At 34.6% G+C, this 12,339-nt stretch overlaps 1 protein-coding gene across 2 annotated transcripts in view; it reads left to right on the top strand.

Moving 5' to 3' along the window:
• Positions 1 to 12,339, top strand: part of CWF19L2 (CWF19 like cell cycle control factor 2) — a 193,633-nt gene that overhangs the window by 71,962 nt on the left and 109,332 nt on the right. For both annotated transcript variants that reach the window (XM_030835999.3, XM_070046191.1), the window contains exons 9-10: positions 4,494 to 4,590; positions 6,249 to 6,341. In XM_030835999.3, coding sequence (XP_030691859.2) covers positions 4,494 to 4,590; positions 6,249 to 6,341 — 190 coding nt within the window. The remainder of the gene's footprint in view (positions 1 to 4,493; positions 4,591 to 6,248; positions 6,342 to 12,339) is intronic.

Below are 12,339 nucleotides of genomic sequence, written 5' to 3' on the forward strand. Positions count from 1 at the left end.
ATTCAGTAGTTCCGTTTTGTGAATTGTATTTCATTTCACAGTATATTTAACAAAAAGAGCTGGAAGATGAATTCAGTAGCTATATAGTCCCTCAAAATTTATTGCTTTTTTGCAATCTAAAAAACTAAATGAGTTTAGTAATTCTTTTAAATGGATATGCCACAAGAAATATTTTGGTAGATTTTGTTAGTACTGCCATATTACTTCCAAAGGAAATTGCTGCATTTTAAAGTATAATCATAATTGTAAATATTGCATGCCTACTGGAGGTCTGGGAGACTGAAGGAAAGTATGCTGCCATAGCCCAAATATAAAGTGGAAAAGATATGTGAAATATCCTGCAGAGGGAAGCATGAATTTTGGTGGTGGTTTTGCAGAGAAAGAAATCCACTTTGATAGTTGTCAGGTTTTAAAGCTAATGTTAGAGGTTTTTTTTTTAATACACATATCTTTAAAAAAAATTATTTATTTAGGCTGCGCTGGGTCTTAGTTGTGACATGTGGGATCTTTAGTTGCGGCATAAGGACTCCTTAGTTGAGGCATGCATGCAGGATCTAGTTCCCTGACCAGGGATCAAACCCAGATCCCCTGCAGTGGGAGCACAGAGTCTTACCCACTGGACCATCAGGGAAGTCCCCTAATGTTAGAGTTCTGAAAGCAAAATATAGATAGGATAGTGGTTGTACCCATAATGATTAGGAAAATAGGCAGCACTTATTGGTTTTATTATTCTTGTACCTGTAGCACTTATATATAGGGCTGAGTCAGTCGATCAGGAAACCCAGGTTGAAGGGGATCAAACCTAGGAAAACTTGCTTTAGCCATAGGGCTGGCACTATTTGAAATAGCCATAAATAGAAAATGAGTATCCAAAGGATAATAACTAACTTATACTTGAATGATCATTAAAATATGTTTTAAAATACCACCAAATGAATGGGACACTGAAGGAAGAGGTTTTAGGAAATAATAGAATTCATTGGTGGCAGTAGTAGGTATAAGCATTGTGGTTTGGGGTCATGAGTCTGGTAAATCACTTTTGTTAGTGACTCCATCTGAAGCTGTGGATTATAGAGCACAGTGTGTAGCTTTCAGTAGGAGGGAGGCAGGGAAGCTGGCAAAATCTGGACTGAATGATGAGAGGCCCAGTCACATGGGCTCTGGTTCACGTCAGGGCTTTGTTCCCAGGAAGCGAAAGGAGAAATCCAGTTGTATTGACCGGATAAACATGGTAGGGATTAGAGAATGTCTAAGGCTGTATACATATATAATTGTCCAGGCTTCACTCCAGGTAGTCTGGAAGGTAGACTGTTTCCAGTCACCAGTTGCTAGTGGGATGAGGCTCTTATTTCCTGATATCATTAGGGTTGGCTTAACATTTGGGTGATCTGTAGGTTTTTACTTCTGTGACTGCAGCTAAGCAGAATATGTAAGCAATCTTACATTGTTAATATTCCTTCTGGTTCTATAATTGCTTCATGTTTATATGTTGTAAGCTTCTGATAGATATACTGTAATACAGGAACTCATTGAAAGCTTTATGTTTTGGTCTGAAGACAGTATTCTTTGTTAGCTGTGTTAATTTTGATGTTACAGATGTTTTGAGGCTTTCCATGAATTCCATGATTGGCTGGAGAGGGAAAGGACAGTCTAGGAATATTCCACATATATGTAAACAAAAAAGAATTCCTGAGCATGTAGAGTGGTATAAAGTGAGAAACCAAGTGTGGGACCTTGAAGAATGCCTGTTTTCAGGGAGTGGAAAGATTCAGTGAAGGATTGTTAGAAGCTGTTAATTTGTCTGAACATTATCCTGGGTATATGTTGAATTCTTTATAAAATGCCAGAATTTTAGGGAGCTTTAGAACCAATGAATTTTAGAACTAGGAAAAAATCATAGAACTGATTTTATAACTATGAGAAATTATAGACTGACCTGGGCATTTTCCAGATGCAGAGACTGAGGCAACTGAGATTGTGACTTGCACAGTGCTATGTAACTGGGGTTGCCAGATTTAGCAAATAAAAATGTTTGGACATACTTAAACTAAAAAAATATATTTTTTTTTTACCTGAAATTCAAATTTAACTGCGTGTCATGTGTTTTATTTGGCAACTGTACGTAGCACTTGGCCATTTCTTGGGTCTGTGACCTTTTAAATAGTTAAGTATTAAATATTTACCCTTGTAGTCATCATTTCTGTTGCTCTTCCTTCCTTTGGGTTTATCCATGTTTCAGTCTGGTATAATTTTTTTTCTGCCTGAAGGCTTTTCTTTAATATTCTTTCAGCTTTGTATGTCTGAAAAACTCTTCATTTCACTTTTCTTTTAAAGATATTTTCACTTGATATAGAATTCTAGGTTGGCATTTTAAAGTACTTTAAAGATATTGCTACTCTTTTCTTGCTTACATTTTTTCTGATGAGCAATCTGCTGTCATACTTTCCTTTGTTTCTATGTGCATAACTGTCTTTTTTTTCCTCCTATGGCTGCTCTGAAATGTTCTCTTTATCACTAGTTTTGAGCAATTTGATTATGAAGTGCCTTGCTGTGGTTTCTTTTCAGGTAGTTTTTTTGTTTGTCTTGTTTTTTTTTTTTTTGGTTTGTTTGTTTGTTTTTGCGGTACGCGGGCCTCTCACTGTTGTGGCCTCTCTCATTGCGGAGCACAGGCTCCAGACACACAGGCTCAGTGGCCATGGTTCACGGGCCCAGCCACTCCGCGGCATGTGGGATCTTCCCGGACCAGGGCACGAACCCGTGTCCCCTGCATCGGCAGGCGGACTCTCAACCACTGCGCCACCAGGGAAGCCCTGTCTTGTTTTTGTACTTGGGATTCTGTGAGCTTCTTGGATATGAAAGTTTTTTAGTTTTCAACATATTTGGTAAAATTTGGCCTTTGTTTCTTCTGTCTCTCATTTCTTTCAGGGACTCCAATAGCATGAATAGTAGGGTATTTAAGGTTGTCCCATAGCTCTCGGTTGTTCTTTTCCATTTTTAAAATTCTTTTTCTCTGTGTGTTTCATTTTGCATAGTTTCTAATGCTTCAAGTTAACTGATTTTTTCTTTTGCAGTCTAATCTTACATTAATCCTTTTCAGTGTATTTTTTTTATCTCAGACATTGTAATTTTCACTTGTAGAAACTAAATTCTTACCTATTTTATATCTTAGTTGTCTCTAACTTTTTGAACATATGGAATAAATTTATAATAATAACTTTTAATGCCCTTGTATGCTGTTTCTTACATCTGTGTCTGTTCTTGGTTTGATTGATAGCTTTTTCTCCTAATTATGTGTTTTACTTTTCTACATCTTTGCATGTCTGATAATCTTTAATTGGATACTAGATATTATGAATTTTACTTTGTGAGTGCTGGATAGTTTTGCATTGCTGTAAGTATTCTTGAGCTTTATTTTGGGACCCAGTTAACTTAATTGGAGACTGTTTGGTCCTTTTGACTCCTGCTTTTAATATTTGTTAGGTGGGCTGAGAGCAACATTTAGTCTAGGACTTATTTCCCACTAATGAAACAAGACCCTTAATATTCTACCCAGTGCTTTCAGAATTATGAATTTTCCTAGTCTGACTTGTAGGACCAGGCACTATTACCAGGAATGCTGAATATCTCTTCCTTCAACCCTTTGGGATAGTTCTTTCCCTGACTCCAGGTAGTGTCTTGCTGAATACTCAACGGGAACTCTCTGCACTTCTCTGGGATCCTTTCACTGTGTAGCTCTCCCCTCTCTAGCTGCCTTGGACTCTTAGCTATGTCTCTCCCATTAAGGAGTCCTTCATGCTCTCCCTGGGTTCACCCTCCCTGCACTGTAGTCTCAAATCTTTCTTAAGGCAGTAAGTTGGGACAACTTTGTATATGCCAGGAATCTGACCTTGGCTGGAAATTTCTCTTTTCTTTTGTGAGGCTTCCATAGTATAGGTTTCACACGTGATATTAGTTGTAAATTAGTTTATGTTGTCTAATTCTGGGTTGACTTTGCAAGAGCACATGGTCACTGTTTTTATTCTTTAAATGCAGTTAAATGTAATTTCCTGATTATAGTTTCTTAGATTATCAGTAATTTATCACATTGAATGAGAAGAGTTTCCCTAGCTGTGTAGAGTTATGGCCTGATTCTAGAGTTTTAATTTTTTGTTTGTTTCTTTCTTTTTTAGAATGAGTATGGGAATATTAAGTAATGAAGAATAGCTGACATATTATTTTTCTCATTGCTACTGGATCTTTGGTCAGATATTATAACTGCCATAGGCCATCATGACATTGTAACATAGAATCTTTAAGTACTGATTTATGGTGGAGCACTGAGGGTTATTTATTTATTTATTTAATATACTAGAATCATGATCTATTTGTGCTGAATGCTTTGTTAAGGTCAATTAAAGTAACATTTGAATATTGGTGATGTTACTTGCAACAACTTACTTCTTGTTAATATGTACCTGTATTTCATATGCTCTTAATCTGTCCTGTTCAAACAGGAGTAGTCCAGTGGATGACTCTATCCACATCTTGAGTGTTGATGAGAAGAACAAGTTGGGAGCCAAGATTATCAAGGCAGAGATGATGGGAAATATGGTAAGACTTATATGTTGTTCTTTTGGAGAATATTTGCTAAATATTTAACTTCTTACAAGTAATTTTGGAAGTTCCTTAGCTATGTGGATGTAGCACTCTTTGAAAATAACTGCTGCTTATTGATTCTTTGAAGAAATTCTTGAACACTTCTAAGAACAGTGCTGTCTACTTCTAAGTAAGTTATGTAATTTGTCAAATTTCTGAAATTTAAGATTCTAGGGAACTAAATGCTTTTTAATTTTCTTTTTAACTTGGATATTTGCTTTATTATTGTATTTATAACTTATATATTATATAATATAATATATATTATATGTATTTATATATTATATAAATATATTTATATTATATGTATTTGAGGGAGATAAAGATGTCACTGTCTTCTTTCCCTTTTTTAGTCATATTTTGTTAAGAATGTGTATTACTTTCTTAAATTCCCTTACTTAGGAACTTCAAAAATGAGCTAATAAAAAGGATGGTTAACTCATTTTTTCAAATCTTAAGGCAACATATTTGTGCCTGACAATGTGTTAAATGCTCTGTGTAGATTAGCTCACTTTATTCCCATAATAATGTTGTGATTTGAAACTTACTTAACTCACAATTGAATAGAAATCAGAATTATTTGGTAAGAGTGGCACCTATCTATTTATTATATTGTCACATTTATATTATACAAATACTGTTACATTGGACATGGCAGAATAACAAAGTCAGGCAGCTTTCCATGTCTTGACAAAATTGATTCCCTCGTGGTCATATGTATGTACGCATCTCAAATCCAAATATAAGTGATCTTAAGTAGTGTTCTGTTTTGGTGTACCATCCGTATGACACTCTTTAGTAGAACAAAAAGTAGCCAAACATGATAACTTCTGTTTTTATTAGTTTATATCTGTAATAAAAGTCATATTTGCTGCAATCTGGTAACACTGAACTTAAGCTCAACCCAGAAGTTAGTAAGCAAGACAGACCACCACCAACAACAGCAAGAAAATAACATATGAGTTTTGAAAGCACAATGAAATTAGTTAAAATAGTGAAAGAGAGATCACCAAGTTAAGAGGTTAACATGTTAAAAGAAGTGTTCTGTGTTCATGGAACTACTGCAGTGGAGAATGCTGTCTTTGCTTGTCATATAATTCTGTTTATTTATTTCATTGTGATTTATTGCTTTATATGTCAGTTTTGTAATATAAATTTTTATAGATTTCCTAGGGTTAAAATGAAATACATTCAGAATTTTAATCTAAATTCCTTAACAATAAAGAAGGTAATATTTTAAATCTTGCGATGGCTTTCTTTTTACAAATAACTGAAATTCTGAGTATTGGAAGTTTATAATATCTAAGGAATTATAAAAATGCCATTCTTAAGGTTATGTATTTCTTTCATTTCCCTATCTTCCCTAAAATATATGTCCTTGTAATTATTTACCTTCAAAGCATAAACAATTTCTACAGGTATTTGAGAATTTTGTTACCCAGAAGAGTTCATTAAAAAGTAACATACTAGGCTGTGAGTTGGTAACTAGATTTAGGTGAGAGCTACTTGGATGTTTGCTATGCTGTTTTCCCTGTTGTTAAGTGAATTTGAAATATTCTACAAATGAAGAAACTATGTTATCACACCTGTTTTTCTTGTCTTTCTATTTGAAGGAATTAGCTGAACAACTTAAAGCCCAACTTGACAAGGCAAATAAATTTGAAGACAGCATAACACAGATATCATCAAAAAAATCTGGGGTAGAGGTAAGTAATAAAAGTTTGTTTATAGGTAGCCAGTTACCTTATATAATACTTCTACTTGGCAGTGGTAATATTTTAATGTTAAATGTGTCTATATCTGTGTCGGTGTGCTTGTATGTTTTTATGCTTGTTTGCTTGTTTTTAAAATTTATTTGCGTATGTATTCTCTCATGTTCCACCATTGTATCCTGGTGGAAAAAAGCCTAGGCCTACACCTAGGCCTAGGGCCAAGGAGACCTGGTTTTTTTCTGGGCTCTGCCATTTACTGACTGACCTTGCACAAGTCAAGGTCATTATCTCCTCCTCCAGAATGAGAGACTTGAATTTGGTATCCATTTCATGTAAAATATTTTGTTCTAGGATTCATTCACCTATCTGTTGGTCAGTAAAACAGATAAAAACACTTGTTTGCATGGAATTCTATTTGGGTACTAAGAGAGAGGTAATAAATTGTAAAAATAAAAAAAAAGTTATATATCTTAGGCAGGGTGGTAGGGATCTTGAGTGCCAGGTATGCTGTATGTTTATATGTATGTGTATGTCTTGGGATGCACAGGCTAATTCTCATTGAAAAAGTGACATTGATAGAAGGACTTGAAGGAAGTTAAACAGTGATCTTTGTGGATCTGAGTGAAGAGCACTGTGGACATAAGGAACAGAGAATTTAAAGTTCCAAAGACTGGACATGTGTCCAATGTGTAGGAAGAACAGCAAGGAGACCAGTGTTGTTGGAGTGGAATGAATGAAAGAGAGGAAAGTAGAAGATCCAGATTAGAGAGATTGTGGGAGGCCAGATCATGTTATGCTTAAAAGTCATAGTAAGGAAGTATTGAGTTGGCCAAGAAGTTTGCTTGGGTTTTCATACCATCTTATGGAAAAATCCTAATGAACTTTTTGACAAACCCAATAAGTTTTTATTCTGGGTGAGAGGTAAAGCTATTTAAGATTTTTGAGCAGAAAATGTATTTTGACAGGACCATCCTGGCTTCTTTGTTAAGAGTAGATTGGGGGAGAATAAGGTCAGACATAGGGTCTAGTTAAGCTTTTGCCATGATACATACAAGAAACGATAGTGGACTTGACCAAGATAGTAGCTGAAGAGATGATTAGAAGTGATTAAAGTTTTTATATGCATAAATGTTTTCTGTGTATATTTTGAAGGAGAGCGGACAGGATTTTTATGATGGTTTAGATGGGAGGGGAATATGAATTAAAGAGAAGAGGAAAAGTAGACTCCAGAGATTTTTGCCTGAGCAGCTGGAAGACTAGAATGGCCATTATTTGAGATGTGGGAGAAAGAGTAGGTTTGGAGCAAAGATTGGAAGTTCTGTTTTGGGTATACTGAGCTTGGATGTCTTTTAGATGTGAAACAAGTAGAGCTATCAAGTAGGCAGATGGATATAGTTGGGAGTTGAGAGAAACCTGAACTGGAAATAGAAATTGGGGCATTATTAACATATAAATGGTGTTTAAATTCACAATACTGCATGAAATTACCACAGGAGTAAATGGATAGAAAAAGGCAAAGGATTGGTTTGGTTGCATTACAGTGTTGAGAGGTTTATAGAGTGGTTTATAACTGATTTTAAAGGACTATTCTCAAAGATTAATTTATGTAATTTAATGGTAGTGTGAGAAGAGGTGAGAATCTATGAAATCAGGTTTCATAGAATTTTTTCAAGCTTCACTTATTAATGACTTAGATAATAGTACAGAGAATATGTCTATGAAATAGGCTGTTTTTACTAAGTTGTGCTAGTCATGTTTTTAAAAAGTGGATAATTTGGAGTTTCTTGTACAGATTAAGGAATTGAGAATGGGAAACTATAAGTAGGATTAAAAAGTAGGGACTAAAAGAGTATAGCTAAAACTATTTATACTGTGTACACTTTTGCCAGATTTATTTTTTCAAGTGTCTTTGTGGTCATAATACTTTTGTACTCTGAAACTTTTATGTGGTTTCTTAGTGCTAACTATATAAAGTACTAGATCTTCCTGCAGTATATCCTTCCAAAGTATAACCCATTTTCCAGCCTTACCTCCAAAGCTTTTTTATACGTAACCTACATGTTTCTTTGACATTTACATATGCTATTAATTATCTGTGCCGGATATCACCCTCTTGAGGCTATCCACTTTTCATTTTGTCTTTAGTCCATTTTGAAGTCTTTTTTCTCATCCTTTTGAACAGTTGTAACCTTTTTCTCTTTTGAAACTTAAAGCCTTTTAAAATATTCTCTACGGAATTTGTCTTTTCAAATTATGTATATTTGTATTCTTGTTATACCTATCTCTTTTTTGATACTTGTCACTTTATATGAGAGGGTTCTAAAACTGTGGCTGAATTTCAGGGGATTCTTGAAATTGAAAGCAGTTCATCTGAAAAAATTGAAGCAGATCTTCTATTAAATAACATTTCTTCTGCTGTTCTAAGGATATTGTAGAGTACTGACAGACTATAACTCATCCCTTGAGCATATATCTCTATACCATTACTGATTTCTTTATGTTTTTCAGCTCCTCCTAGCTTTTGAGCATTGTATCTCATAACTCAGGGAAGTAGAACTCAAAGTTGTATTCAAAGTAGAATTTCTATTTGTGAGTCTCTTTTGGAAACTATATAGCCCTTTGAAGCTTCAAATAGAAAGGTTTTTATTCTATGGATTCTTTTTTTTTTAAACATTTTTTCCTAGTTTTATTGAGAAATAATTGACATACATCACTGCTTACAGTGTAGAGCATGATGATTTGATTTACATATGTTGTGAAATGATTATCACAACAGGTTTAGTTAACATCCATCATCTCATATAGATATAATAAAAAGAAAAGAAAAAATCATTGTGATGAGAACTCTTAGGATCTACTTTCTTAACAGTTTTCCCGTATATCATACAGCATGTTACCTTCCTCCAATTCCCCCACCCCTAGGATGTGCACAGTTTAACTGTGAAAAAGCACCTATTAAATTCATACAAACGAATGGAGTGATAATTATAGGAATTTCAGGTATCAGCAGTGTTTTTCTTTTGGGGATGGTGGTGTGTGGATGTAACGTGGGAGAGACAGCTATACAGGGTGGCCAGGGAAGGGGATCTTTCTGCAATTTCTGAAACTATACCTGTAGGTTGTCACTTTTTATTTATTTATTTGGTTACAAGTATTATTTATTTATTTATTTATTTATTTATTTGGAGTATAGTTGATTTACAGTGTTGTGTTAGTTTCAGGTATACAGCAGTGTGAATCAGTTATACATATACATATAACCACTCTTTTTTTTTAGATTCTTTTCCCATATAGGCCATTACAGAATACTGAGTAGAGTTCCCTGTGCTATACAGCAGGTTCTTATTTCCTAAGGATTCTTTGACCAGAAAAGAAAATTTCATTCTTCTCTGCAGAGATAGGGCACTTGCACATTTAGTTAAAGCTTTACGAGGCATATATGTAAAAAAAACCTTTGCCAACAATTCTGAAAGAATTCTCTTTCAGAGAATTCAAAGAATGCCATTAAAGTCATTTATTCTATCAGGGTCAGTGCCTTGGTTTATCTACCTTTCAAAGTAGTTTGTTAAAAAATGAAAGTACAAAGTTGTTTACTACAACAAAGAAATGTGCTGATATTTTAGAGGAAAATCCTGAAATACTTCTGATAGAAATTTTGCCTTTTCAGAGAAAAGAAAATCCCACTCATAGAACATTGAACATTGTTCTTTCGTTACTTAGCTTATTTGTTAGAAATGTTAGATTGTACGAATAGGGTAAATCTCCTGAATCAGTGATCTATGAACATCTTTTTGGCTTTAGTGAAAATCCATCAGCACTTCTAATTGTTGGTTTGCTTATTTCTCTTACCCTTTAGAAGTTGAACTTTTTAGTGATTAGGACAAGGGCTATTTCAGTTTATATATATAGTGTCTATGGTAATGCTTGGCATATTGTAAGCAATCAGAAAATAATTGAAATGTTTGTTTTATGAATGTCCTTGATTTATTTTGTTCCCCATAGTTTTCTTTCTTTTTCTTTTTCATATTATTTTCCATTATGGTTTATTATAGGATATTGAATATAGGTCCCTGTGCTGTACAGTAGGACCTTGTTGTTTATCCATTCTATATATAATAGTTTGGATCTGCTAATCCCAAATTCCCCATCTATCCCTCCCCAATACCCCCTCCCCCTTTGCAATGACAAATCTGTTCTCCATGTCTATGAGTCTCTTTCTGTTTCATAAATAAGTTCATTTGTGTCATATTTTAGATTCCACATATAAGTGATATCATATGGTGTTTGTCATTCTCATTTTGACTTGCTTCACTTAGTATGATAATTTCTGGGTGTATCCATGTTGCTGCAAATGGCTTTATTTCATTCTTTTATGGCTAAGTAGTATTCTACTGTTTAAATATACTACATCTTCTTTATCCATTCATCTGTCAATGGACAGTTAGGTTGCTTCCGTGTCTTCGCTATTGTAAATAGTGCTGCTATGAACATAGAGGTGCATGTATCATTTCAAATTACAGTTTTGTCCAGATACATGCTGAGGACTGGGATTGCTGGATCATATGGCAACTCTATTTTCAGTTTTGTGAGGAACCTCCATACTGTTTTCTGTAGTGGCTGCACCAATTTACATTCTCATTAACAGTGTAGGAGGGTTCCCATTTCTCCACACCCTGTCCAGCATTTTTTATTTGTAGATTTTTCAATGTTGGCCATTCTGAGTGGTGTGAGGTAGTACTTCATTGTACTCTTGATTTGCATTTCTGTAATAATTAGCAACATTGAGTATCTTTTCCTGTGCCTATTGGCCATCTGTATGTCTTCTTTTTTTTTTTTTCTTATTTCTGAGATACACATTTTAAAGTAATAACTAGAATTATGACTTATAACATTATACCAGAGCATATAAGATTTTTAGAAATTTCATGTAATGTCTGGAACATTTATGTTAACATATTTCCATACAAATAACCCAAAGAAAGTTTAGTATTAGTTGTTTTTCTTGTTTGTTTTTTTATACTGCAGTTTCTTATTAGTGATCAGTTTTATACACATCAGTGTATACATGTCAATCCCAATCACCCAATTCAGCACAACACCATCCCCACCCCACCACGGTTTTCCCCCCTTGGTGTCCATACATTTGTTCTCTACATCTGTGTCTCAACTTCGGCCCTGCAAACCGGTTCCTCTGTACCATTTTTCTAGGTTCCACATACATGCGTTAATATATGATATTTGTTTTTCTCTTTCTGACTTACTTCACTCTGTGTAACAGTCTCTAGATCCATCCACGTCTCAACAAATGACTCAATTTTGTTCCTTTTTATGGCTGAGTAATATTCCATAGTATATATGTACCACAACTTCTTTATCCATTCGTCTGTCGTTGGGCATTTAGGTTGCTTCCATGACCTGGCTATTGTAAATAGTGATGCAATGAACATTGGGGTGCATGTGTCTTTTTGAATTATGCTTTTATCTGGGTATATGTCCAGTAGTGGGATTGCTAGATCATATGGTAATTCTATTTATAGTTTTTTAAGGAACCTCCATACTGTTCTCCATAGTCGCTGTATCCATTTACATTCCCACCAACAGTGCAAGAGGGTTCCCTTTCCTCCACACCCTCTCCAGCATCGTTGTTTGTAAATTTTCTGATGATGCCCATTCTAACTGGTGTGAGGTGATACCTCATTGTAGTTTTGATTGGCATTTCTCTAATAATTAGTGATGTTGAGCAGCTTTTCATGTGCTTTTTGGCCATCTGTATCTCTTCTTTGGAGAAATGTCTATTTAGGTCTTCTGCCCATTTTTGAATTGGGTTGTTTGTTTCTTTAATATTGAGTTGCATGAGCTGTTTATACATTTTGGAGATTGATCCTTTGTCCGTTGCTTCATTTGCAAATATTTTCCCCCCTTCTGAGGGTTGTATTTTCGTATTGTTTATGGTTTCCTTTGCTATGCAAAAGCTTTGAAATTTCATTAGGTC

The sequence above is a fragment of the Globicephala melas genome, chromosome 8 (genome assembly GCF_963455315.2).
Source record: "Globicephala melas chromosome 8, mGloMel1.2, whole genome shotgun sequence".
NCBI classification, from domain to species: Eukaryota; Metazoa; Chordata; class Mammalia; order Artiodactyla; family Delphinidae; genus Globicephala; species Globicephala melas.